This window comes from Nelumbo lutea, chromosome 1 (genome assembly GCF_056320005.1).
Source record: "Nelumbo lutea isolate HS-2025 chromosome 1, American lotus-T2T, whole genome shotgun sequence".
Classification (NCBI taxonomy): domain Eukaryota; kingdom Viridiplantae; phylum Streptophyta; class Magnoliopsida; order Proteales; family Nelumbonaceae; genus Nelumbo; species Nelumbo lutea.
The window spans coordinates 120,368,740-120,396,060 of NC_142684.1; the positions used below are offsets into that span (position 1 = coordinate 120,368,740).

A 27,321-nucleotide genomic window follows, 5' to 3' on the forward strand; every position below is an offset into this window, starting at 1 on the left:
GGGATGTGCTGTGGGGAGCCCATGCAATTTTGTTGTAAGGGTTGTGCGACCAATAACTTTACTCCATGACAACCAAAAGTGCATATGACCCATAGGCTGAGTTTGGAAGGAGTATAAATGCAAATATGTACAGCGTAAATGCATACAAAATATATGGCTTTACACTCTACATATTTGCATTTGTACTCCTTCCAAACTCAGCCATAGTTGCTCGATCTCTTAATTGCACTTATGGCTGATGTGGACAAAATGATTATGAATCAGCTATTCCTTTCTCACTATGAAACAACAACAATGAACATCAAGAATAGTCATCTTATTCAATTCTGCCTTCTTTTTCCCTGAGTTTTCAATGATTGAAGGCCCAACTCCTCCATCTACTTGCCCACACATGCACTTCTCACTCCCATGCATTGTTGTTGTGTTTGATTCTCATTCGAAGTGTAGAACCGGGTGGCTAGGAGATTAGAAGATCTGAATTCCACTTGTTAATGTTCACAAACCAACATTTTCTGCTGCTATGTACATTGACATAGTTGTTCAGTTCAGGCTCCATTTGACTCGAAAAAATAAAGTTGTTTAGGCTCCATTTGGGTAGATTGCAAATACAAACATATATAAGGTTCAAATACAAGATTTAGAAATATTGTATACAAGGCTTTGCACTGAATATATTTGTATTTATCGTCTTCCCAAATGGAGCCTTGGGACAATTTCTATTATATTCTTTTATTTTGGTTGTAAGTTTTAGATTAGCTGCACTTGTAACAACAACAACAATAATCTATATATCTCACCACAACACTCAACATGGTCATCCCTATTCTCATTTCTCCTACATGTGGCTTTTCATTCTTAAAGTACTAAAATTACCCTTTTTCATCATTAATTACCATTTTTTGTGTCATTCATATCTATAACGTTCCATTCTTCATTATTCATAATCGTGGTGATTGAACGCATAATGGAGGCTTTTCTATTTCACATTTTTCATTACAACATTATTTTTTTATATATACTCTGTTTTATCTCCTTGGAATTTTTAGACCTTAAATCTTTTTAACCATTTCTTCTTTTATCAGCAGATACATTATTTTGTTCTTTCAATTAAGCTTCATCGTTTCATTTTCAAAAAAAAAAAAAAAAAAAGCTTCATCGTTTTGTTTAGGAGACCATGAGGGAATAGGAGTTCTATCACATATCACATCTTACCCAGATACACTTATTTCAATATGTTAAAGTTGTTTTTAATTATCCTTTTTCATTGCAGAAACCATATTTCTTTCTGTCTTTAGGTAACATTTACACATTAGAAATCATTAGGGAAGATCACTTCAACCCCAATTCTCTGGTTCATAGTTCCTCTACATTGCATAAGATTTTACATTTCGTGTCATGGCCTTCTTTTGTTGATTTAACTGTGAACCGACGGCCACTATGCTGTTAAAAACCAGTAGTGCATGGTTAGCAAGGATGAAATCTTGAAGAGAAGGCAAGTCGAACCTTGGCTTTTCGACTACATGTATTCAGTGAGACCTTCACAGATGTGAATTTTAGGATTTTGTATGCAAAGTTAACAAGGATGAAATCTTGAAGAGAAGTCAAGTTGAACAGTGGCTTTTAGACCACATGAACTCAATGAGACCTTCACGGATGTGAGTTTCAGGATATCATATGCAAAGTAATTACTGATTAGCTAGAGAAATTGATGCAGGATAATATCAAATCCAAAGGATAGTAGTTTTGGGTAAGTGGTCTGGTTTTATCAATGGGCTCCATGCCAGTTGTTTCAGCCCATTTGCTTGCCAAAGCCATTGGACATCATCATGAACTCATCAGCATTGACATCACTATCACCAGCACTATCAATGAAGTCTTTGTATTATAAAAAAGGGAAAAACTATGCTGCCAGAAAGACATGATTCCATAAGAACTTTGACCAATCAACCCCCCTCCCGTGAATTTAGATAAATACCACCTGATTGGTTACTACTTTTATGATACTGGTTAATTGGTTACGAATTTTTCCATTATCATAGTCAAACCCTAAAAAAAATAGTAATGTAGTGGCTTACTTACACCAAGGAACCTCATACTGGGAGGCTGGGGGGGAGGGGGAACAGTGGTGCTGTGTACTGGAAGTGGAGTTGCATGAATGGTGAGCTGTGCCCACTCCATACACCCTCAAAATGACCAAGATGGTGTGAGTCTGCTCCTTAATTCATACTGTGAAAAAGGTTGATCATTTTTTGGAATACAAGAATTCATGTATGGTTTAGAGTAAGCCGGGATTAGTTAAAATATCCTGTCTGGTGTATTTTTCAGTCATGTCCTTGTCATATCTGGGTATCATAATTTGCAGGATTTCCGGGAGATGTTCTCAAGATTTAGAAGGGGAAAAACATATTTTGATCTTGTGCCTCAAAATTGTATTATGAGTTATATTCAACGGAGAATAGGAAAACAAGAAAACCAGATAATAGCAAAGATCTATACTCTTTCATCAATGCATGCAAAGTTTGGTCAAAGCCCATGTCGTAGAAGGCAACAAAACAATAAATTAAATGCTGATTACGTAACTTACAATCATGGTCTGCTTCCTCTACCATCTCTTGAATCTCTCTCATTGAAGTTCAAATTTAGCCTTTGCAATATGTTCGATGTTCATAACAGATATTTTTCCCTGCATTTGGATCAGTAAAAGTTAGCAAGGGACAAGAAAGAATCAGGTCATTTTGGAGATATAAAGTGCTTCACATTATTATCTTGGTCAATAATATGAAAAGGTTTGATTAGCTCTTCCTTGGTATCTTTTCTCCAATTTTAGCAATCATCATGTAGACAAATTCATCAAAACCAATGGCACCACTACCATCCTTCTCTACATCTGCAATCATTTGCTCGATTTGCTGGAATAACAGAAGATTCTACTGTTAATAATGCAATCATACTTCTACCAGTATCAATTAGGAGAAAGTATGAAACATCATGCTAAAACCAATATGACAGGAGTGCCAATAAAAGAGAAATAAGTGGTTTCTTATTGCGAGTTTGAAAAGTGATGAGAAAAACAATAATGTCCAAGAAGCATTTTGAGGCTGCTCACTTTCAATATGCTATGAAGTTATGCCCAAACAAAGTGGCTAATTAAGATTACAAATGAACAGAAAAAGAAAACTGGATACAGCATGACAAGGTAAATCGCCCCTAGTCAAATTATGTAGTTTCTCAGACAGTTTATGATAAGTGGAGAAGGTTAGCAAGGAACCGTGCCAAGAATCCACGTTATCAGGACTACGTTGCATGAAGTGCAGGACACGTGGCCATGCATATCTGCTAGCTGTTAGGCTTAAGAATGAGTCAAATAAATGAGTAGGAGTCAAATAAACAAGTGAGGGAATATCTCACTTTTGGTTGCGTCAGTTGCTGTTGACTAGGCTAAAGTATAGGATAGACGGTTGCGTGAGTTTAGGAGAGTTGGTTGAGTGACTTCTTGTATTTAAACATGGGTTACACAGAACCAAGGAGTGAAAATTGTCAATGAAACAACAGGCTATTTTCTTGCCTTAAAAGAAAAGTCTATCAATTGGTATCAGAGCGAGGCTGACGATGGGAAGCCACAAAGAGCTAATAGAGAGTCTGGAGACCAGTGTGGGCAGTTTGCACGAAAGCTTCAACCGCCTGGAGCTGGGATTTGGCGAGAAGTTGCAACGACTGGAGGCTGCAATCAGCAATCTCACGGAGGCGGATGTGATACAACCGGAACCTAAGTTTAACCAAGTCACTGAGCGAAGATCCAACTGAGTGGCTCAATAAGGCGGAGCAATTCTTCAGGTATCAAGGCACTACAGAGCCACAGAAAGTACCCTTGGCCTCCTTCCATCTTGAAAGGGAAGCGGACCAGTGGTGGCAGTGGTTGTATTGAGCTTACCAAGAAGAAAAAAGAGAAATTATGTGGGACATTTTTGTAGAGGAGCTGTGGTCGTGATTTGGACCAACGGAGTGCGAGGATTTCGATGAAGCCTTGTCCAAGATTCGACAGACAGGCTCTCTGCGGGACTACCATCGGGAGTTTGAAAGACTGGGTAACAGAGTCCGTGGCTGGAATCAGAAGGCTTTGGTAGGGACATTTATGGGCGGCCTCAAGACGGACATTGCGGACGGGATCAGAATGTTTAAACCAAAGTCACTCAAAGAGGCCATTAGCCTAGCCAGGATGAGGGATGAACAAATCAGTCGGCAAAAGAAGGTGACTAGGTTCCATGCGGCTGTGGCTACTATGATGAGTTCGACTTCGACCAACCCCAAGCCAGCGTTACCGATGAAGCGGTTATCTTGGGAAGAGATGCAACGACGACGTGCACAAGGACTCTGCTTCAACTGTGATGAGAAATTTGTCATGGGACACAAGTGTAAGGGTCCACAACTGCTGCTGTTAGAAGGAAGCTTGGAGGAGGATGAGGAGGAACCAGAAGACCTTGAGATTTAGCTGCATGCTCTCACGGGCTGGTCCCCTGCTCGCACCATGAGAGTTGTAGCTAGAGTCGGCTCCCACGATTTAGTTGTGCTCATTGACAGTGGATCGACACACAACTTTATTAATGATCGGGTCGCAGAGCTACTACAACTTCCGGCAATCCCAATCGAACCTTTTAAGGTGAAGGTGGCCAACGGTGCACCCCTCAAATGTCAAGGGAGGTTCGAGAATGTCAAAGTGTGGCTACAAGGTACCCCATTCACTCTAACTCTTTACTCTTTACCACTAATCGGGTTAGATATGGTGCTAGGGGTCCAATGGCTCGAGCAGCTAGGCACGGTCATGTGTGACTGGAAAAGGATGACGATGGATTTCATGTGGAAAGGAAGCCCCCATTGCCTAGAAGGAATCAATCATAAGCCGATCCAACCTACCGAACTTAGAGCCATATCAAAGGAAGCAAAACAAAGGGAATTCTTTGTTTGCCATGTGCTTATAGATGTCTACAGAGGAGGGGGTTCCTATAGAGATGCGGCCATTACTGCAAGAATTTGAGGACGTGTGCCAAGAACCAAAGCAACTACCTCCTTCACGAGAAATTGACCACCGAATCAGCCTCAAAGAAGGGGCCGATGTACGACCCTATAGGTATGCTCATTTCCAAAAGACCGAGATAGAGAAACAAGTACAAGACATGCTCAACATGGGAATAATCAAGACTAGCACCAGCCCCTTTTCTTCACCCGTCTTGTTGGTAAAGAAAAAAGATGGGACGTGGCGGTTCTGCACAGATTACCGGGCCCTCAATGCCATTACTATCAAAGACAGATTCCCAATCCCAACGGTAGAGGACATGCTAGACGAACTATATGGAGCAACTTACTTTACTAAGCTCGATCTAATATCGGGTTATCACCAGGTGCGAGTCCACCCCGCGGACACTCACAAGACAGCCTTCCGCACGCACAATGGCCATTACGAATACTTGGTCATGCCTTTCGGATTATGCAATGCCCCCTCAACTTTTCAATCTCTAATGAACTCAATCTTTCGGCCATTCTTAAGAAAATTTGTGCTGGTTTTCTTCGACGACATTCTCATCTATAGCCCGGAGTGGGAAACACATCTTATGCATGTTCGAAAAGTTTTTGAAGTGTTGAGACACCATCGATTTTTTGTTAAACTTCGCAAGTGCGCCTTTGGTCAACAAGAGATCGAATACTTGGGTCACATTGTCTCTGTACAAGGGGTGCACGTGGATCCTGGAAAGGTAAGAGCTATGATAGAATGGCCTGAACCTACTAGTGTGTCTGAACTGCGTGGTTTCCTAGGTCTCACAGGCTACTACCGTAAGTTCGTAAGAAACTACGGAATGATAGCCCGGCCTCTCACCAATCTGCTCAAGAAAGGCCAGTTCGCATGGGGCAAGAAGGCCAAAGAGGTATTTGAAGTCTTAAAACAAGCCATGTCGTCGACCCCAACCTTGGCCATGCCCAACTTCGACGAACCATTTGTCATAGAGACGGATGCATCAGGGGAAGGCATCGGAGCAGTCCTAAGCCAACAAGGGAAGCCCATAGCCTATATAAGCCGAGGCTTAGGAGTTGCAAAACAGGCTTGGTCCATTTACGCTAAGGAAATGCTAGCCATCGTACAAGCAATCAAAACATGGCGGCCATACCTTATGGGATGCAAATTCTATATACAAACAGATCAGCGAAGCCTTAAGTACTTGCTTGAGCAGCGCATCACCATGCCTGAACAACAAAAATGGGTTTCCAAGCTGCTAGGATATGATTATGAAATCCTGTATAAACCGGGGAAAGAGAACTCAGCCGCAGATGCTTTGTCAAGGAGGTTAGAAAGTCCCAGCCTCCATACATTATATACTTCTCATGCCTCTCTATGGGACAAGATCAAGAGAGATACGCAACAACACCCTTATATGGTACAGATCGGTCAGCAAGCTACAAACAAACCCGAAACTCCATACAGTTGGCGCAACGGGCTGATCTACTATAAGAACAGGGTAGTTGTTCCGTCGGATTCTCCAATCATACCAAAACTCCTCCATGAAGTCCACAATACTCCCTATGGAGGCCATTCTGGGGTACTGCGGACGTACAAGCGATTGGCACAACAGTTCTATTGGCTGTCTATGCACCAATCAAATCAAAAATATGTCGCCTCTTGTGCAGTGTGCCAAAAGAATAAATCAGAGACCCTCTCCCCAGCTGGACTCATGCACCCACTACCCATTCCATGTCAGGTATGGGATGACATAACCATGGACTTCGTGGAGGGACTTCCACCCTCACAAGGGAAAAGCACAATCATGGTTGTCATAGATCGCCCAAGCAAGTTCGCTCATTTCTTGCCTCTCTCACCCACACACGGCCAAAACAGTTGCGGACAGATTTATAGAAGGAGTGGTTAAACTTCATGGGATGCCAAAATCTATTATCAGTGATAGAGATCCCATCTTTGTTAGCCATTTTTGGCGTGAGTTTTTTAAGTTGTCAGGGTCCAAGCTGCATATGAGTACATCCTACCACCCCCAAACGGATGGACAATCCGAAGTGGTCAACCGCTGTTTGGAGCAGTACTTACGCTGCTTTGTATCCCAGCAACATAAGAGATGGAGCAATTACTTGCCGTGGGCCGAATTCTGGTACAACACTACGTACCATAGCTCAATCGGCATGACTCCCTTCCAAGCACTATATGGGAGGTCTCCACCGGCATTTCCGCATTACTCAACCGGCACATCACCCGTCCATGAGGTAGACAAAGCATTGGAGACAAGGGATAACATCCTCAAACAACTAAAATCTCACCTGTAGGCGGCTATTAATCGCATGAAGCAAATAGTGGACTCAAAGAGAAGGGAGATTGTTTATCAAAAAGGCGATTTTGTATTGCTTAAGCTCCAACCATATCGTCAGCACACTGCTTATAAAAGAAACCACCACAAACTCGCCAGCAAGTATTTCGGCCGTACCGAGTGAAGGAGAAGATTGGGAGCGTTGCATACAAGCTCGAGCTGCCGGAGGGTGCCCGTATCCATCCTGTCTTCCATGTCTCAATGCTCAAGAAATTTGTGGGAGAGGACACTCTGCTAGATTTGACTTACCACCAACGAATGATGAAGGTGAGGTAATAGCGGTACCAGAGGCTATACTGGATACACGCTGGGTGCGAAAAGGGTCGGGCTTCGTGGAAGAAAGCTTGGTGCAATGGAAGAATCTTCCAAGAGAAGAGGCAACCTGGGAGAATATGCAGCAGTTAAAAAGTCAGTTCATTAATCTGAACCTTGAGGACAAGGTTCCACTTCAAGGGGGGGAAAATGATAAGTGGAGAAGGTTAGCAAGGAACCGTGCCAAGAATCCACGTTATCAGGACTGCGTTGCATGAAGTGCAGGACGCGTGGCCATGCATATCTGCTAGCTGTTAGGCTTAAGAATGAGTCAAATAAATGAGTAGGAGTCAAATAAACAAGTGAGGGAATATCTCACTTTTGGTTGCATCAGTTGCTGTTGACTAGGCTAAAGTATAGGATAGACGGTTGCGTGAGTTTAGGAGAGTTGGTTGAGTGACTTCTTGTATTTAAACATGGGTTACACAGAACCAAGGAGTGAAAATTGTCAATGAAACAACAGGCTATTTTCTTGCCTTAAAAGAAAAGTCTATCAGTTTACCTTGTACTAGGTATGTTTGAATTGAATGAAAACTGCATGGTTGTTCTATAATGACCTCATCATTATTTACTTTCTCATGGTATCCATGAAATGTAGGTACTGACTGTCTAGAACCCTGTGAATCAATCCAAAAAGAACAATGTTGTTAATTTTATATTTTGGTATCTGGGAAAGAAACTCTCATCTATATTTTTGATTTTTTATTAAGAATTTTTTAGAGTAAGATGGGCTTGAATCCACACATTACAATTAGAAAGAATGAGTATATGAAATGTTAGACAAGGGTGAAAGTACAAACAAGAAACAACCAACCATATTGGCTTAGAAACCAAATTTTAACTTTTGTAAGCTGGGTTTGAGTCCACATATAATAATTGAAAATAATGATTACATGAAATGTTAGGAATGAGGTGAAAATACAAAAAAAAAAAAAAAACTAAGCACATAAGCTTAGGAAACAAAATGTCTCTACTTAAGTCTAAAACAGCATCTCTATTATGCAATTCTGAAAAAGACATATGAACAAAAATTTATACAGTTGACAAGTCTTTAGGGGGGCAAGAAATAACTGGTTTCCAGTTGATGACCATTTGCTGAGTTGAAGTAACAGGAAAATTCTTTCACTGCATATGATGTAAATAACAGATATTAACCTCAGCAATCTGAATGTCCTTTTCTTTCCCTGTTTTCGAAGATGTAAGTAATAATCAATGTAAAGACCTTGATGGTCTGGACTATTGCACGGAGGCACAGCATTAGATCCTTGCAGGGAGGCAAGGATTTAGTAATTTAAAAACCAGACAAAGAAAATAATGAAAATATAAGAAACAAACCATCTTTTTGTATTGAATAACTTCATTTCAAACCCTATCCTTTTTTAGTTTTACTACTCTGTACATGTTGTAATTTGACTGTCCAACACCCTGTCTAATGGGTAGTGGTTAGTGGTTGGTAGTCTGCGTTTAGTAGATCAGTGGGATGCTTACATAAGTTAGTAGATTTAGATGTGACTTAGTTGTTTCAGTTTCTTTATATGAACTCTGTAACGTTGAGTTATGATATATGAATGAAGGATTCTGTATTAGGAGTCAAACAGAATAGTGTTGAAGGAGGTTCAACCCCTCCAGTTTCAAGCTTTATGATAAATTATTTTTTGAAGATAAATAAAGAAAAAATTTATTACTAAGAAGAGTTTACATCTCATAGGTGACAAGAGGTCACCCCAAGAAACAAATCAAATAATAATTCGCAGTGCCCATCTTGATTGAAACCGCTTATGACCTAATAAGCGCATAATTTAAACAAAGATGAAAAAAAATAGAAATTGATTGAAACCGAAAAAAAGAAGAATTTCTAAAGCATAAGAACAATCTGAAACTGAAAGTCTCACCATGATATTCGGGGTGGTGTCTCGAGAGGATAAAGCCATACAAGGTATGTACTGTGCAGCTTTTTAACTTTCACCAGCTTTCAGTTTCTTCAGGGATTCCTGAACTCGCTGAACAATCGAACCGGTGAAGGGAAACCCAAAAGGCCAAAAATGAAACAAGCTTACGTCTTACGTGGCTGAAAGAAGATCGTCTAACCGAGAGATATAGAATCTAACGTTCAGGATTTTGCCAAATTCATTGATAATCGACATTATTATTGTACTTTCATTTGTAAAATTAATTATAATAAATGAAGAAATACATAAGCTTGTAGAGTGACCGGACTTAGCGGACGATCAACAGTGAAAATCGAAGCCGAAAACTCGAGGGGTTTATCGCGTACAGATTAGTAAGCATTTCTTCAACATTCTGATTGCCGCAGAAAAGGGAATAGGAAAACCTAGAAAGTGTAAAATCCAAACCCCTGCATCCTTTTTTTTTCCTCTTTTGTTGACAACTTTCTCATTTTACAATCATAATAGTAGTCTGCTGCAGGATAGATCATCAACTTTTTTTGGTAGAAGGATTGATCATAAACTTTAGATTATAATATATTCGAATTAGTATTTGAATTTATGATAGGCTGATGGAAATATGGAGTCTTATATTCTTTTTTCTTTTTTGATTGATAATGGCCGACATCAGCAAAAATAGTCATAGCGGGAACTTCATCATGAACTATATGGATGCGTATTGGTAGTGCAGATTCAATTTTCATAATGGAACATTTGTTGCTTCTCACGAGAGAATTAGTTAGTTAATTATTTCTTTATTGCTATCTTGGGGAACAAATCATTATTACAAAAGCAATTCCTATCCCGATGCCTGCTTGTATTGTCTAAACCTAAAATCTTATTTGGGATTCAGTTGCTCCAGTATAGAAATGTGATGTTTTCTGTACGGTATCTGGATTGATTTATATGGATATCCTTCTGCATTTTATTTTATTCACAGTAACCGAATGTGATGCTTGACTTCCTGTGCTGTTGGGTGCTGTTTTTATTCTTCTCAATGTATATATACTCAAATATCTCAACGTAGAATGCGCACTTTCTTTTTCAAACTGCAGTGAATGAACTTGAAGACAAAAATCTTTCTAGAGAAACATAAGAGAATGATCTTTTATGCTCCACCCTTGTTAGCTGGTATCACTATCAAGCGCCAAGGAAGATATCTGCAACGAAAGTTTGATGGAAAAACTGTCATTCCTTTCAAGTGACAAACCATAACCTTCTTCCCTCAACTTCATGGTTTGTTTTCTTCCTTCTTCCATTCTCAACTTTTCAATGTGATTACCATGGACAACTGTGATTACCATGGACAACATTCATTCCCCACCCCCCGAAGGTTGTTGCTCACGAAATGTCTAAGTAGGTAACAAACAAGGTAATGAGATACCATTTCCAGATTCAGATCCAAAGAGCGATGTCATGTTTCATCTTGTGAGTAATGAATGGAAGGAATTGAAGTTGTTTTACTAGTTACCTCTTAGCTCCAGGGTGGTCCATTTCTCTCTTTCTAATACAGCAAGCTACTCTCTCTCACTTACCCGCTTATCTCTCTTCTATTCTTTCTGAAATCCTACATCAGTATCACTGGTATATAGTCCATCTTTCTCTCTTACCATTATGATACCTATATATTTTAAATATGCAGCCCACAGTTTTTTAGCAGTTTCTTTTTTTTTTTTTTGGGGGGGGGGGGAGTTATATAACTTTTTTTTGGCTTATGGTGATGAAAAAGTCATATTAAGTCAATAATATTATAGGGATTTGCAACATAAACAACACAAATATTCTTACAGAAAGTCAGAAATGTATAAATGATATGAGGGGTCATGGGATTACTTTTCCCTTGGTCTGCCTTCTTGACAAAACAAGAAAACGAGATAGGGAGTAGAGGAGGTAAGGTTTGGAGAGAAATAGGGTGGGAGGGTTTGGGTCTATTGCAGCTTTTTTTTTTTGCCAGATAAAATAAACATTTTCTTTTTAAAATTTTGGGAGTTAAATGGAGGGGCATTAGAGAGTTAGAGAGCAATCCTTAACATTTTCATGAGACTTTCATGCTGTGGGGAGGGGGGACAAGGACCCATTTTATTATGTGTTTTCAACTGCCTCCACCCACTAACTATATGAATTATGGTGTCAGGGGGGGGGGGGGGAAGGACCCCTCAACTTGATACTTGGCTCTGCCCCTATTTTTTAGGATTTTATTTGGTTGGGAGCTAAGGTGTTTGGATATCTCTCACTGATGCCTTATTACTTGTGATTGTTTGCCCTCCTTTTTCCCTTTATGAATTCTATATTTACAATAAAAAAAAGTTGTACTCTACCCAACTGGCCATAAACCATCATTTTCTCTAAGCCCTAATCTCAATTCTCACATTCTATGAAATGTATGCTAACAGAAAATTTTTGTTATGAAACCAGCACCACAAACCCTTCTTCGTCCTATCAGACAACCACTTATTCCCTCATAAAACTCCATTTCTAAAGATCATTTCAATAGAAAGGATCCCAACCCATCCTGCTCTGCTAAGCCGCCTAGGCTCATTTAAGCAAGAGTTGGTGGATTTGGGAAGTGACTTTTTGATATATAATTATTGTTTTCATGGTTTTCTCCCTGGAAGATTTAGAGACTCAAGGTTGTTGAACAACATTCATTGAGCCTAAAAGAATAAGGTTCTTGAAGCAAAAAAGGTTTTAGGATCTTGGGCTTTAGTGCTTAATGGAAGAAATCTAGGACTGTTCAAATGAAAAGCCATTAAAATATAAGTTTATGGTAATTTTTATTGGTGAACAAAGTTTCCTACAAGAGGGATCAAGTTTCCCTGCGATATCCAAAACTTGACATGAAAATGGTAGGATTATCAACTTTTGTTTTGTCTGTGGATGCTGACTATTGGATAAGTTTCGCTAAGCTAAGATGGAAGAAGCAAGACCCATCTATTCATGGTATGATTTATTGAAAGACTGTAACCTGTCATACCTGCATTTATAAGACATTCATATTGAGAAAGAGGATAGTTGATGTAGGGAAAGGTTTACTGCATTTTGTTGGTTGTTGGTTGTTGGATTTCTCTGGGCTGTAAGTGCACTGGCATATGGCATATCATAATTTGATGTTTTCAAGGACTGATCACCTATTGATATCAAATGTGTATATTAGGGGCATTCACAAACACCATAATCTTTTTTATTTTGGAAATGGTGGCAAAATGTTCCTGCATATATTATATATTTCTCAGTTACTAAGCCAGTTAGATATTCCTGACTAGCTTACTATGGTTGGTTCTGTTTTATCAAAGATTTTATATTGCAGTTCATCTGGCTGAAAGGTTCTACATATGGCTGATGTAGTAAGAAATGATTTTAACACGTAATTTAACAATGGATATGGTACTGAACATAACAGAATGAAAAAGGATTCATGTAACCAACCCCATATAGTATGAACAAGGCTTAGGTGATTATGATGGTGAAACTCTTATCTTTGTTTTGGAAATGATGACAATCTTTTGTGAATAATATGTCTTTCTCACTTCCAAATCAGATTGGTATTCTTGACTATCTCATTATTGTTGGATCTGTTTGTCTTCATCAAAGATTTTGTATTACTGTTCATCTGGCAGAATGTCTATATCAAAGACATTGATGGTACCTTATGTTTTCTAATTTTCTACTGTAATGGTTGTCTGTTTTGCTCTGTACAGATAAGGATCAAGTAATTTGGACAGTATAATGAAGATCTGTGGATCATCTTCAATGGGAGTTCTGTAGAAGTAGATATTTCAAAACATCATCTCAAAAGGCCTTATCTTTGGGCTGTCCTGTCATACTGGCAAAAGTTCCTTTATATTTTGTGGTGGTCTTCTATTGTTGCCATGCAAAGGCAGAGCCTACTCTACCCAAGGGTCTCTTCCAACTTCCAAAAGATCCCATATGGACTACTTTGTTCTGGAGTTCTTTGTGCTTTTTCAAGCTTGCTTCCTTATAGGAAGTATGGTAGATTTTGGCTACTGAGGGCAAAATTTCCAGCAATCATGGAGACAACAAAATTGAACAATCTAAAGATGGGTACTGCCTTTCAACGCATTAGAAGTATGCCTAACAAAGATCAAGGAGAGTTGACTGATGAAGATGATGACCTTTGTCCTGTTGAATGTGTGAGAGAATTTAAGACTGATAAAGAATTCTTCAAGATACTGGAGAAGGCCAGGGAAACTGATTCTTTAGTTGTAGTAGATTTTTATCGTACTTCATGTGGAAGCTGCAAGTATATAGAGCAGGTGTTCTCAAAATTATGCAAAGGATCTGGAGATCAGGAAGCTTCTGTAATCTTCTTAAAGCACAATGTAAGTGTTTCTAGTTAGTAAATATGCATAAACTAATTCAATAAATTCTTATAACTTCAGTTATATGAATAGACTAATGATTGTTCCAATTTGTTTGTAAATATGTATATGGCAGCGTTTTAAAAGGCGTGGGAGGCATACGCCTGGAGGCGTTCCTCCGGGCGAGGTGCTCCCAAAACGCCCTGAGGCGTATGCCAGAGGCACTGACACCTCTGAGGTGTATGCCTCAGGTGCAAGAGGCGTACGCCTCATGCGCCTCATGCATGTCTTATATAAAAGGACAAAAAGAAAAAGAAAAAAAGAAAAAAAAAGGAAAGGAAAGGAAATGAAAGGAAAAGAAAGAGAAGAAAAAAGATAAAAGGAAAGGGAAGGGAAGAAAAGATAAGGGGAAAGAAAGTGGTTTGCCCCTTGCCCCTTCGGCTGGGGGCTTCGCCCCCCGATACCCCCCCCCCCCTGCCCTCTTTTCAACAAGACCCCCTCTTTCAACTAATGCTATGCATCTTTATTCTTCTTAATATAAAAGGTTTTTATTAAAAATAAAGAAAAAATGAGGTCCCCCCTACTCTTCATCCTCCTCCTAACCCCCCTCCTCTTAAGGAGGCTTACACCTCTTGCGTTCTGAACTACACCTCACGCCTCTAGGTAGTGGAACTCCTCGTGTCACGCCTCCACGTTTTAAAACATTGGTATATGGCATAAACAAAATATGGAAAGTTACATTTACAATTTGTTTCAAGAACGGAAACACAGTAAAATATTTGTTACACATGCACAGTACAATAAAAAGATTTGTTAAATATGAATATAAGTTTTGCATGTTACAAAAGGGACTTTACCCTATGTTGGTTATGGCCATCTGGGGTCTGGGGAAGGGTGGACTAGATAAACCTAATTTTTTTGGGAACTTAGTGGCTTTCTCAAACTCAATCCATTCTTACGCTGGTCAGCCTGCCTGAGATTTACAACCACCAAACAATGGCTCCTGTGTTTAATATGTTTAGGAAAATTTGGAATGAAAAGTTCAGCATGTTTTACATGTAAATGCATGTATAATCTATTAAAAGTATGCATAAAAAAGCTAATACTCAACATTGGTCCCAGCTGAAGAGTGAGATTGGTTGGAGGATTTTAATGATCTTATCTAGAGTTTAAATGTTTGGGCTGGCAGGTGTGAGAATGCAGATGTAAGTCTGAGGGCAATGGCTTTTATCTAGGGTTAAAATTTTGAATTTAATGTTATGAAAAGGAAAATGGTTATCAGTTGTTAAATGGTCTTTATTGTACAGTTCAGGATTAAAGTTTGATAGTGATGGAGGATATCATTTATGTCACTTGTATATGTCACCAAACAGTTTCTCCTATTTTCTGTTCATTTTATCTTTTGCGTTGGCCTAAAGATCATCTGAATCTTTTTTCCTTTTGGCACAACCTCAGTGGTTAAGAATATTTTAGCTTTCTTTTGTTGCTAACTACAGTGGTTAAAGTAGGTATTATAGTTTTGACACTGGATTTTTTGAGCTTAATGTAAAGCTATCTTGTGATTAGCTGAACAGGATTATTTTATATGTACCAACCTGTGCAGGTTATAGATGAGTATGATGAACAATCTGAGGTGGCTGAGCGCCTGAGAATCAAGGTATGTTTCCCCTGTAAATAGCTTTTCAGACCGATATTAATTCACCTGTTAGTGTTCATTTATCTGGATTTTGGAATGGAAATTCTCTGGAGCTCAGTTGCATGGATTTTTATTAATACAAAATTCAGCTTCAAATCCTGGCAAATCAAATGAATACTGTGATGAATTTTTAGGTAATTTTATTTGTTGATACTTGGTTTTCCAGATGATTTTTGAAGAAAAAATAGGCTAGAACTTTTCTCTTTAGTTAATGAGTATGGATAAATTCCATGGATGAGAGGAAGTGACTGTATTGGGATGTTCAACTCAATGCAAACTAAGTGGTTACAACATCCTAGTGAATACATGGCTGTGGAAAGTATTTTAGTAAGAAACTTATTAGATGCAATCACTTGTCAAAATATCGGGGAATGTTCTATAAACATGGCTGAAGCCTGGATGGTGTTAGAAGCACACAAAGTGGTCAAACAATTTAGCAGGAATAGGATGATTAATGAAGGTGGGCCTTGGGGCAACAGTTAGGTTGCTCCATTGTGACCTGGGTGACTAGGAATGGCAACGGAGCAGGTTCGGGGAGGGTTTTGTAAATTCTAGACCCTAGCCACCTCTCTAAATCTCCCAATCAGTACCTGCCCCATAACCCATAGCAGGTTGGATTTTGGGAATTCAAACCCTCCCTGCACATGAAAATGCAATACCCTCTTCGACTCTACCCTCCCCGTATTTAAGGGTAGGGTGGGTTGGGTTTAGAGCCTTCATCTATTTTCCTATTATTTCTTGTTATGTATAAAAAATAAATAAGTGAAATAACATGAACAAACAACATAATTTATAATTATTCAATTAAGATATGTAAAAAACATATAAATTATCAATTATTCTTCACATTAAATTCAACACCTAATACATAAATTTCATATGCTTTCCAACAATATGCGAGTCATGGAGGGTCAGGTTTAGCCTAATACCGTACCCTACCCATACCCGTATAGGTTATAGAATCCTAAATCCTGCCCCTGCCCCAAAATCCATCCTTCTAGCAAAAAAATTGCCCCATCAAGGTGGGTAGAGGCGTGTACCCACCAGGTAGGGTAGAAATTACCATACCTATAGGTGACCAGGGTTCAAATCTTGGAAACAGTCTTTCTATATGTGCAGGGGTAAGGCTGCGTATGGACCCCACATTGGCGAGAGCCTCGTGCACTGGGCTGCCCTTTTTAGGATAATTATTGAAGGAGATTCATGAATGGTGTGATCAATGGGCTGCATGGTTTAGAGGATCCTCCCTGGCACACGCTAGCTTTTAAAGGAATGCTATGAGGTTAATATAAAGTTCAGTCTTACTTTGACCTATAAGCATGTTTATCGCAAAACCAACATTGCAGCAGATTGGCTAGCTAACTTTTGGTCATTTGAAGAGATTAGATAGCAATTGGCTAGCTAACCTTTGGTCACCCCTCGGCCTTTTTGATGTATTTTTCAATCTACAAAAAGAATCACTCGTCAAAATATCAACAAGATACTTATAGAAAAAAAAAAAACTCTATCTAGAGTTATAGATTTTATTTTTCTTTCTAATCAACAGAAGACCACATTTAAATATTACTAGCACTGCTAGAAGTATTTTAATTTAGCAATCTTTTTTTTTTTTTTTGCACTGCTGCAGTAATAGCTTAGACTATGGTTTCGTTATATCAAGTGCTATACTCAGAAAATAGGAATTTGAACACATGCAGGCAGTCCCTCTCTTCCACTTCTACAAAGATGGAGTGCTGTTGGAAGCATTCCCAACCAGAGACAAGGAGAGGATAACTGCTACTATTCTTAAATATACAACTCCTGCTTCCGAAGACATCAAAATCGATTAGGTTATATTTATGTGCTTTAACTTCATGTATTCAGAATGAGATTAATGCTTATTCACAATCTTAGAGTTATTGGAAGACTCATATTGTTTGATACGTGTATTTGGTGGTCAGCTGGATCAGAGCACATGGTCTCATTGTTGTGCGAATAATCCTTGTACCATTTGTTTCTCTTTCTCTCTCTCTATTTTTGTTTTTCTGATAATTATACTTGTACTGTTATTGAGAAAGAAAAAGTAATCACACAAACCAAGTATTGTTGTTACATTTATTATTGCCTATACTTTCTGGAAAATTCATTATCATCTCGTGACCTGACCAGTACAAAAACTCTATTGACAATTTACTGTTTTGCCATTTATGGGCAAGGTTCAATGTATAGACATGATAGGCCTCTATCTTATCTTTATGGTGTAGATAGGTGTCGATATGCCCTCTTTTAAAGTTAATTGTTAATTTTTTTTTTCTATATTATAACTAGTGGGACCTATAATAGAAATACACAAGAGTATACAATTGTTTTATATAATAATTAATAATTATTTATATTTTATATCATTTTTAATAATTTTTTGTAATATAAAAATAACAATTATTAATTTTAGATAGGGTTGTTTATCGAGCTTAGGGATGGTAATTTTTTCCATTTCTCTAATCCTTGTGGGGATTTACCCTGAATGGGGCAAAGATGGGGATGGTTTTCTCCCTGCAAGGATGGAGATGGAAAATTTTCGTCCCCATTGGCGGGGACGGTGTGGGGATGGAGAGAGCACTCCTTGCCCTGCGGGGACCCCTTATATAATAGTTTAGAAGTTTAGAAGTTTTTTTTTTTGAATTATTTATTTATTTATTCCATGTCATTTTAGATACAACCAATGAGATGCCCTCCTTCCTCATAAAAAAATACCTAAAATCTCTCTCTCTCTCTCTCTCTCTCTCTCTCTCTCTCTCCCACATCCCCAATAACCTAAATAATATCCTTTCCTAAAATTTCTCCTAAACTACATCGCCCACTATTCCCCATTTTCTCCTGAATTATTTCTAATTCCTATTTATCTCTTGAATTATCTCTAATTTAGTAGAGAGTTTCTCTCATAAATTATCTCTTTTTCCTATTTATCCTCTCCCCCACTTTTTATCTATGTATATCTAAAGAAAAATTGAATTAAAAAATTTAAAAATTATTTAAATATTCTAACCAAGTTATATAATAACTTTAAAATATTTATTAAAAACATAAAAAATAATATATTTAATAAAATTCATATTATTAATAATTTTATATTTTACAAAATTCATCATGAAATTATGTATTGACAATATACATTATGATTTACTGGATTATTCAATTTAAATGTAATTCAAATAATAAAAAAATTAACATTAAAAAATAAAACATTATTTAAATATTTCAATAACTAAATATCTTAAATGACAAATATTGAAAATAGCTAAATAATTATATAATGAAGTATTTAATATTATATAAGAACTTTAAAATAAATAAAATTCAAATAGTGAAAACTGATGTAATCTTAGTTATGTGCCACAAGGGCACTTTTGTCTTTTCATTAATTTTATTTATTTTTGTTGTTGCCCTAATACTTTGATTGAAATCATGGTATTAGAGCAGGACAAAACTTTGTAAAAGGTGTTTTTATCTTATCAAAGATCTTACAAATCACATACCTGGGCTGAGAATTAGAAAATCGGTTCGACCTTGCATTGAGAACTGTTGTTGGACCCTATTCTATTATTTTTAAATAGAAACTGAAAAGAAAATCACACTTAGAGATTGGCGGATGGTTGACTGAGTTTTTCTAGGGGTTGGTGGCTGTTTTTCTTCTTCTCTCCCATTCTTCTCTGGATTGTAACTTCCAAAAATCATTTAGATTGATCAGGAACCTAGACTGAAGTGATTTTTTATTTTTTATTTTTTATTTTATCATTGTCTTGTTACCAAGAACATCCTAAAATCTGCCCTAGTTGAATGGTGTAGGTGTGTTTAATGACTTTTGTGGGTCAGTGATCCAAATCTGTGTGGGTGAATAACATGTGTAGGTCATGTGTGACTTGGTTTAGATGAAGAAATACATCAACAAAAGTGTAGATGTTATTGTGGTTGCAATCCTTGTGAGGTCAATTAGACCTATAAATCTATGACAGCAGGTGTTGTGTTATTGTGACTGCAATTTGACCTTAAATCTTACAATGGGGGTTGTGTGTTTTTGTGTGTGGACTACGGGAGAAGAGTTGTAGGTCTGAAACTTCTGATAGCAGCCTTTGCTATGGCCTCTGAAGACTTTGCAACTTATGGAACCTCTTTTAACCAAGGAGGAATGAACAATAGTCTTGACTCTATGAACTTTCCAATGACCATACTCCCTTAGATGGCAGAAATTATTTGATATGGTCTAAGGAGATGCAGCTATACATCATAGCCCGGGGTAAGGCAAGGTATATCAATGGAAAAGTGGGTCCAGGAAAATTGCATGATTATGTCATGGCTTTTGACTATTATGCTACCATCAGTTAAGCAGAATTTTATGTGGGCTGAGACAATCAAGGAAATTTGGGAACAAGTAAGGTCAACTTATTTCGAGCAGAGACACTATGCTCGAATCTATCAATTGCAAGCCAAGTCTGCAACTTGTAAACAAGGGGAAAGAAGCATATCCACCTACTACTCTACCCTTACATATATTTGGGAAGAGCTAGATTACTATTAGAACATTGATTGGGAGAGTGAAAAGGATGCCAAAGCTTACAAACAGCTAGTGTCATAACAACGGGTATTTGCTTTTTTCTTAGGGCTTAATCCTATGTATGAACCCATTCGAGTTCAAATTTTGGGCAATAAGGACCTTCCTTCTATCCAAGAGGTGTATGCTCTGGTTCAATCCAATGAAAGTAGAAAGTCTACCATGAATCCCCCCGAGGGGGAGACCATTGTTTTAGTTGCAAGAAGTAATACCAATTTAGCAAGAAAGGGAGATGGTCAGAAAATGGTTGATGATAAAGATAAACTATGGTGCATTCATTGTCAGAAATCCTGACACACACGGGATACATGTTGGGAACTGCACGGAAAGCCGAAGTGGGCATGTAGTTTCTTGTGATGAGAGAGAGAGAGAGAGAGAGAGAGAGAGAGAGGTACAGATGATAGAAAGGAAAGGCCAAAAAACTCAGTACTGGCAGCCGCCAGTTTTCTATTTATATTAATCTTTATAAAAAGGTAAAATTATAAGTATGCCCCTGGCAACATATCCTAGAATAAGAACAATAGGAAATGAAAAAAAGAAAGGACTGGTAAAGTAACTGAAACTGTCCCACTAACATCAATTACAATAAACACTCAAGCCTTACAACACTCCCCCTCAAGTTGGGTTGAAGATATCTATCATGCCCAGCTTGTCACATAGCTCATTATGCCTCGAACACGGAAGTCCTTTTGTGAGGACATTAGCAAGGTGTTTCCTTGGTGTTGACATAAGGGATACAAATTTCTCTTTTTTTTTTCAATTTCTCTCTTATGAAGTGCTTATCCACCTCAATATGCTTAGTCCTCTCATGTAGGACCGGGTTGCTGGCGATGTTTATTGCAGCCTTGTTGTCACAATAAAGGGACATAGGATTATGAACAACAACTCCAAGCTCACCTAGGAGGTTTTTTAGCCAAAGGACTTCAGCCACCCCATATGCCATAGCTCTATACTCAGTTTCTGCACTTGATCTTGCTACCACACTTTGCTTCTTGTTCTTCCAAGTCATCAGATTTCCTCCCACAAATGTGCAATACCCACTAGTGGACTTTCTATCATCCATTGCTCCTGCCCAATTAGCATCTGTAAAGACTTCCACCTTCAAGTGATTGTGTTTACTAAATAGTAAGCCGGTTCCTGGATGTTTCTTCGGGTATCTAAGGACTCTCTCTGTTGCCTCCATGTGTGGCTTCTTAGGAGAATGCATAAACTGGCTTAAAACTCCAACTGAATAGGCAATATTTGGACGGGTCATGGACAGATAAATCATCTTTCCCACTAACCTTTGGAACTGCTATACATCTTTCAGAGGTTCACCAATACAGTCACCTAGCTTGTGGTCCGCATCCATAGGAGTGTTTGCCGGTCTTGCACCTAACTTACCTGTATCCCGTAATAAATCAAGGGTGTATTTCCTTTGAAAGACAAAGATACCCCTTTTTGAACGGGCAACTTCGATCCTAAGGAAATACTTTAGGAGTCTTAGATCTTTCACTTCAAATTTGGATGCAAGGAATTGTTTCAATTTCTGTATCTCTGAACTCCAGCTCCCTGTAATGATGATATCGTCTGCATACACTATCAATACGGCAACCTGCTCTTGACATCTCTTCACAAAAAGTGTATGATCAGACTGGCACTGTTGGAACCCCATCTCTTGAACTGCCATGTGAAACTTACTGAACCAGGCTCTAGGAGACTGTTTTAAGCCGTAAAGAGATTTCCGTAGCTTGCACACCTTGTTTTCACTTCCCTTGGCAGAGAATCCAGGAGTTTGAACCATGTATACCTTTTCTTCCAAGTCACCATTCAGAAAGGCATTCTTTATGTCTAGTTGATGCAATTACTAGTCAAAATTCGTAGATAAGAATAGGAGAACCCTAATCCAGGAGTTTATACCCTTTGGCTACTAGTCTTGCTTTGTACCTTTCAACTGTTCCATCTGCCTTGTGCTTAATTGTGAACACCCATCTGCACTCCATGGGTTTTTTCCTCTTTGGAGGATCCACCAATTCCCAAGTCTGATTTTTGTGGAGGGCATCAATCTCCTCCTTCATGGCAGCTATCCACTCAAGGAATTTTAAGGCTTCTACAACATTCTTGGGAACAAGGACACAATCAACTGCCGATAGGAAGGCTCGGTACACGGGAGAGATGTGGTCATAGGAAACAAAGTGGGTAATGGGATATTTGGTAGTGCACAACCTAACTCCCTTTCGTTGAGCAATAGGGATGTCTAGGTCGTCCATAGTGGGAGAAGGGTTAGGGGTTGGACTTATCTCCTGGGATTCTGATGATGTCAGTTGCTCAGTGGTTGGTTGCTTCACATTTCTATCACACTACTGATCTCTCCGACGAGTACGTTGGAAGACACGGAAGGGAGTGAGGTCCGGAATAGAAGGAAGGGACACCTGAACCTGCTTCTCCTCTTCCACACTACGGCTCTCCCCCTGAGGAGAATGAGGGAAGAATGGCTCGGATTCAAAGAAGGACACGTCCATAGACACAAAATATGTACGATTGATTGGATCAAAACACCAATACCCCTTTTGAGAGGATGGGTACCCTAGGAAGACACAAGGAATGGATCAAGAGTCTAACTTACCTCTGGGTGGAGACAAATCGTGGACAAAGGCCCGACAACCAAAGACTCATGGGGATGGAAAATAAAGGTGACTGAGGGTACATTAACTGATGAGGAGCCATGTAATTTAACACTTTAGAGGGCATGCGGTTGATGACATGCGCAACTGTAAGTATAGCATCCACCCAAAACCTTTTTGGTACATTCATGTGGAACATCATCCCATGGGCTATCTCAAGGAGGTGCCTGATTTTCCTTTCTGCAACCCCATTTTGTTGTGGTGTTCTGGCACATGAGATTCTATGAATAGACCCATGGGAGGTGAAGAACTCATTTAGCTTCCCATGGAAGTATTCATTCGCATTATCGGATTGGATGATCTGTATTTCAACATGAAATTGTGTAAACAACATCCTTTGGAAGTCTTGCACTATCTTTGGAACCTCGTCTCTACTATGCATAGGGATTACCCATGTATAGCGAGAGTAATCATCAACCAGTGTAATAAAATATCGATACCCACCCTCAGAGGTTACATTTGTAGGCCCCCATACATCAGAATACACAATATGAAAAGGAACACTTGATCTTTTATTGCTGGAATGAAAAGTTGTTCTACATTGTTTACTCAACTGACACGTTTGACACATGAACTCTAACACTGAACACGACTTAAATAAAAGTGGAAGCAAACATTTTATTACTTCAAAAGAAACATGATTTAAACGACTATGCCACAACAAAATTTGACTCTTATTTGACTGACTACGTGACTCTGAGGATGACATAGAAAGACCAGCTTTGTTGTCGAGAATGTAGAGACCGTCCACCAAGCTTCCTCTACCAATTGTCCTCCCAGAAATTAGGTCATAAAAAACACATGAATCAGCAAAAAATGTTACACTGCAGTTTAATGAATTTGTAATGCTATTAATTGAAAGCAAATTTATGGGAAGTTGAAGGACATGCAAAACACAATTCAGGTTAACGCCATGGGGAAGGGATATCGATCATTGACCTGCAATGGAAGAGAAGGAATCATCTGCAAGTCTCACTCTATCCCTTCCTGACAAAAGGCTATAAGAATGGAATAGGTTAGGCTTACCGGTCATGTGATTTGAGGCCCCTGAGTCAATAATCCAAGGGGAATCTGTGGGAGTGACATGGAATGCAGAAGCCACATTATCTGAAGTAGATGCAAAGGAAGTAGAGGGAGTATCAGTGACTGAGCTATCCAATTGCCGCAATGCCCTACCATAAGATTCCAGATGCTCCCTAAATGAATTCATTATATCCTCCTTGGGGTCAAGATTATTAGGAGAGTCCGGGGTACTATCGGCAACTTGTGTCTTGGGTTGCCACATATGCTACACTCGTTCTTTTCACGTGACCTTTACCCTGTTCTTGATTCTTTGCTGTCCACTTGGATTTCCCGTGGATGTCCCAACAGGTGTCACGTGTATGTCATGACCTTCTACAGTGGGTACAAAAGAGTTTATCTTTATCATATGCCTTCTTAGGATCACCTTTATTCCCTGTTGGGCTGTTATTAATCGCAACCAAGGCAACTTGTTGCTCCCCCTCGGCTGTAATCATCACACTCCGCATGCTTTCTTCAGATTGGACAAGGGAGTATACTTCGTGTATTATAGGCAATTCCTTGCTTCCTAGAATCTACACCCTTAGTGGTTCGTATACAGGGTTCAACCCTAACAAGAAGGCAAACACTCGTTGCTGAGAGATCAGCTTCCTGTAGGCCTTAGCATCATCATCGTGCTTCCACTCTATGGCTTGATAATGGTCCAACTCCTTCCATATGGAGGTAAGAGCTGAATAATATGAAGACAAGTTGCAGTTTTCCTGTTTACAGGTGGAGGACTCAGCTTGTAGTTGGTAAATCTTGGCATAATGCCTTTGCTCAGGGTAGGTATTTCTGGCTTGTTCCTAGATCTCACTGGCGGTGTTTGCCCACATAAAATTCTTCTTCACATCAGGTTCCATAGCTGCAAAGAGCCAAGACATCACCATACTGTTTTCTTGGTCCCACCTATCATGTTCAGCTATATCACCCTTAGCTTCTTTCACCCTTCCATTGATGTAACCGGCCTTACCCTTTGCTGTTACATAGAGTTTTACACTCTTAGCCCACTCCAGGTAGTTCAGACCATTCAAGGGGGTGATTGGCACGGAAAAGACCATGGTTTCACCTTCCATACCTACTGTATTGCGGGTTGAGGTGTTCCCCAGTGAGGTCAGTTCCTGACTTTTCATTGGAAATTACAACCAACCAGTCCAAATGCCACCTAATAGCACAACCGCCACAACTGGAATGTGGCAACTCAGGGTTTACTCCTATGGATGTGAGCAACAAGCTATTCAATACTGCTGAGAGCACAAGAACTATTGCTGAGAATGAGAAATCAGTCACTACAACGTCCAAACAGAACAAGAGTCCAATCATCGGTTCAGCACCACAAATACAGACATTACTGTCGATCCGAATGTGGTTCTCTCACTCTAACCATCAAATTATTCAAACTAGTAATCATATAATCAAGGCTAAGCCCTACACACCATTGGATAAAGGAGAATGAGAGAAACTGAAACTAAAACACACCTATTCAACATTAGATCAGAACCTGCTAGGGTTTCATTGCACCATCAACTCCCTACTTCGATTAGGGTTTCAACAGACCAGCACCATCCCATGGCCAGACACAACTAGGGTTTTCAACAACCGTCGCATGAGTCCACTAGGGTTTCAGCAGAAGTACAGCCGCAGGACTGACTAGGGTTTCAGCAAGCACAGTGGGTTTTTGCAAACACAGTAGCTAGAGAGAACAGTGGGTTTCTACAACAATCGCCAGAGAGAATTAAAAAACACAAGCCGCCACTAGTTTTTTTTGTTTTTTCCTTTTCTCCTTTTCCTTTTGAAACAAAAGTAGTCACATCTAATCCCCTTCGGAAAGACTGATGCTAGGATCGTAGGTCTTCTCCAGCCCAGAAATTCCACTCTAATACCATGTAGTTTCTTGTGATGAGAGAGAGAGAGAGAGAGAGGTACGGATGATAGAAAGGAAAGGCCAAAAAACTCAGTACTGGCAACCGCTAGTTTTCTATTTATATTATCTTTATAAAAAGGCAAAATTACAAGTATGCCTCTGGTGGCATATCATAGAATAAGAACAATAGGAAAAAAGAAGAAGAAAGGACTAGTAAAGTAACTGAAACTATCCCACTAACATCAATTACAATGAACACTCAAGCCTTACAACAAGGCACAAGACCTAAATAAGAAATTAGTTCAAAAACAGAACAAGAATCCAAATCAGAAGAGGATCACCTTGGCTAACTTAGCCTCTCATGAGTCAAGTGGAGGAACTACTGTGAGCTCTCAGGATTGCCCCCTAGGTCCGATCTTAAGGAAAATATTATCTCTACCTTCCATGACCATTTGGAGCAATATGGTAGGGTTTTCACACAAGCAGGTTCTGAACCCACTCCTTCAACCTCCTTTGCTTCTACCTCGGGTAACTTAGCTTTTGCATTCCATGTGTCTACTGATACCTCTGAATCTCCATGGATTATTGATTTTGGTGCTTCCAATTACATGATTGGTAAGTCAACTTTTTTGCAATCATACAACTTTCTAGCAAAGATAAAGTGAGGTTGGCCGATGGATCCTTCTCCTCCATTGCTGGTCGATGATCTATATATTTGCCATTTGGCTTACCTTTATCCAATGTTTTTCATGTTCCAAAATTACCTATTAATTTGCTATTTATTAGTAACATTATACACTCTTTGAACTACTTAGTGACCTTTTATCATCAATCTTGTGTCTTTCAGGATTTGGCCTTCGGGAGGACGATTGGTAAAGGGAATATGGTGAATGGTCTCTATGTTCTAGAGAATAAAGTTGATCTTGTGGCCTTAGAGTCTTTGAGTCAGTCAAATAAAAGTCAGGTTACTTTGTGGTACAATTGTTTGGGTTATATGCCCTTTAAGTCTTTAAAGTACTTATTTTTGGAATTGTTTAAATCTGTGCCAGTTAATGATTTTCAGTGTCAAGTGTGTCAGCTAAGTAAACATTATAGAACTTCATTTCCTTTATGTAATAAAAGATAAGATGTTTTTTTTTTCCATTGTGTATTTTGATGTTTGGGGACCTATAAATATTCCAACGGAGTATGGCTACAGATACTTCATATCTTTCATTGATGACTTCTCTCGATATACGTGGGTGTACTCTATGCACTATAGAGAAGAAATTCCTAAACTTGTGAAAGCCTTCCAATGTATAATATACACAATTTCACACAAAGATTAAAATTTTCCAAATAATGCCAAAGAGTATTTTCATAGTGACCTCATTGAATTTTTTGAAACTTGTGGATCTCTTCATCATAGCTCTTGTGCTAGAACCCTTCAATAGAATGGGCTTGTAGAGAGAAAGAATTGTCATCTTCTAGGGGTTGCTCATGGGTTGTTGATACACATGAATGTTCCCAAAAG

At 38.9% G+C, this 27,321-nt stretch overlaps 1 protein-coding gene and 1 long non-coding RNA gene across 9 annotated transcripts; one reads left to right on the forward strand and one right to left on the reverse strand.

Moving 5' to 3' along the window:
- Positions 1-2,477: 2,477 nt before the first annotated feature.
- Positions 2,478-9,704, reverse strand: LOC148877148 (uncharacterized). Of its 2 annotated transcripts, XR_016112164.1 has the most exons (4): positions 9,566-9,687; positions 8,176-8,290; positions 2,758-2,909; positions 2,478-2,683 (listed from the first exon to the last, which is right to left on the reverse strand). It is a non-coding gene; the product is annotated as an uncharacterized LOC148877148 (long non-coding RNA). The 2 variants fall into 2 exon arrangements; XR_016112161.1 differs by lacking the exon at positions 8,176-8,290 and having other exon boundaries at positions 9,566-9,704.
- On the forward strand, positions 9,572-26,987 carry LOC148877149 (thioredoxin-like 4, chloroplastic). 7 transcript variants are annotated; one of them, XM_088981837.1, is made up of 5 exons: positions 9,572-9,609; positions 10,675-10,855; positions 13,318-13,959; positions 15,542-15,595; positions 17,332-17,727. In XM_088981837.1, the coding sequence occupies exons 3-5, from the start codon at positions 13,489-13,491 to the stop codon at positions 17,461-17,463; spliced, it is 657 nt and encodes a 218-aa protein (XP_088837963.1). In that variant the 5' UTR covers positions 9,572-9,609; positions 10,675-10,855; positions 13,318-13,488; the 3' UTR covers positions 17,464-17,727. The 7 variants fall into 7 exon arrangements, with proteins under 7 accessions (XP_088837963.1, XP_088837960.1, XP_088837964.1 ...); XM_088981834.1 differs by lacking the exons at positions 9,572-9,609; positions 10,675-10,855 and adding exons at positions 9,628-10,014; positions 26,656-26,987 and having other exon boundaries at positions 17,332-17,463; XM_088981838.1 differs by lacking the exons at positions 9,572-9,609; positions 10,675-10,855 and adding exons at positions 9,830-9,954; positions 26,656-26,987 and having other exon boundaries at positions 17,332-17,463.
- Positions 26,988-27,321: the final 334 nt, after the last annotated feature.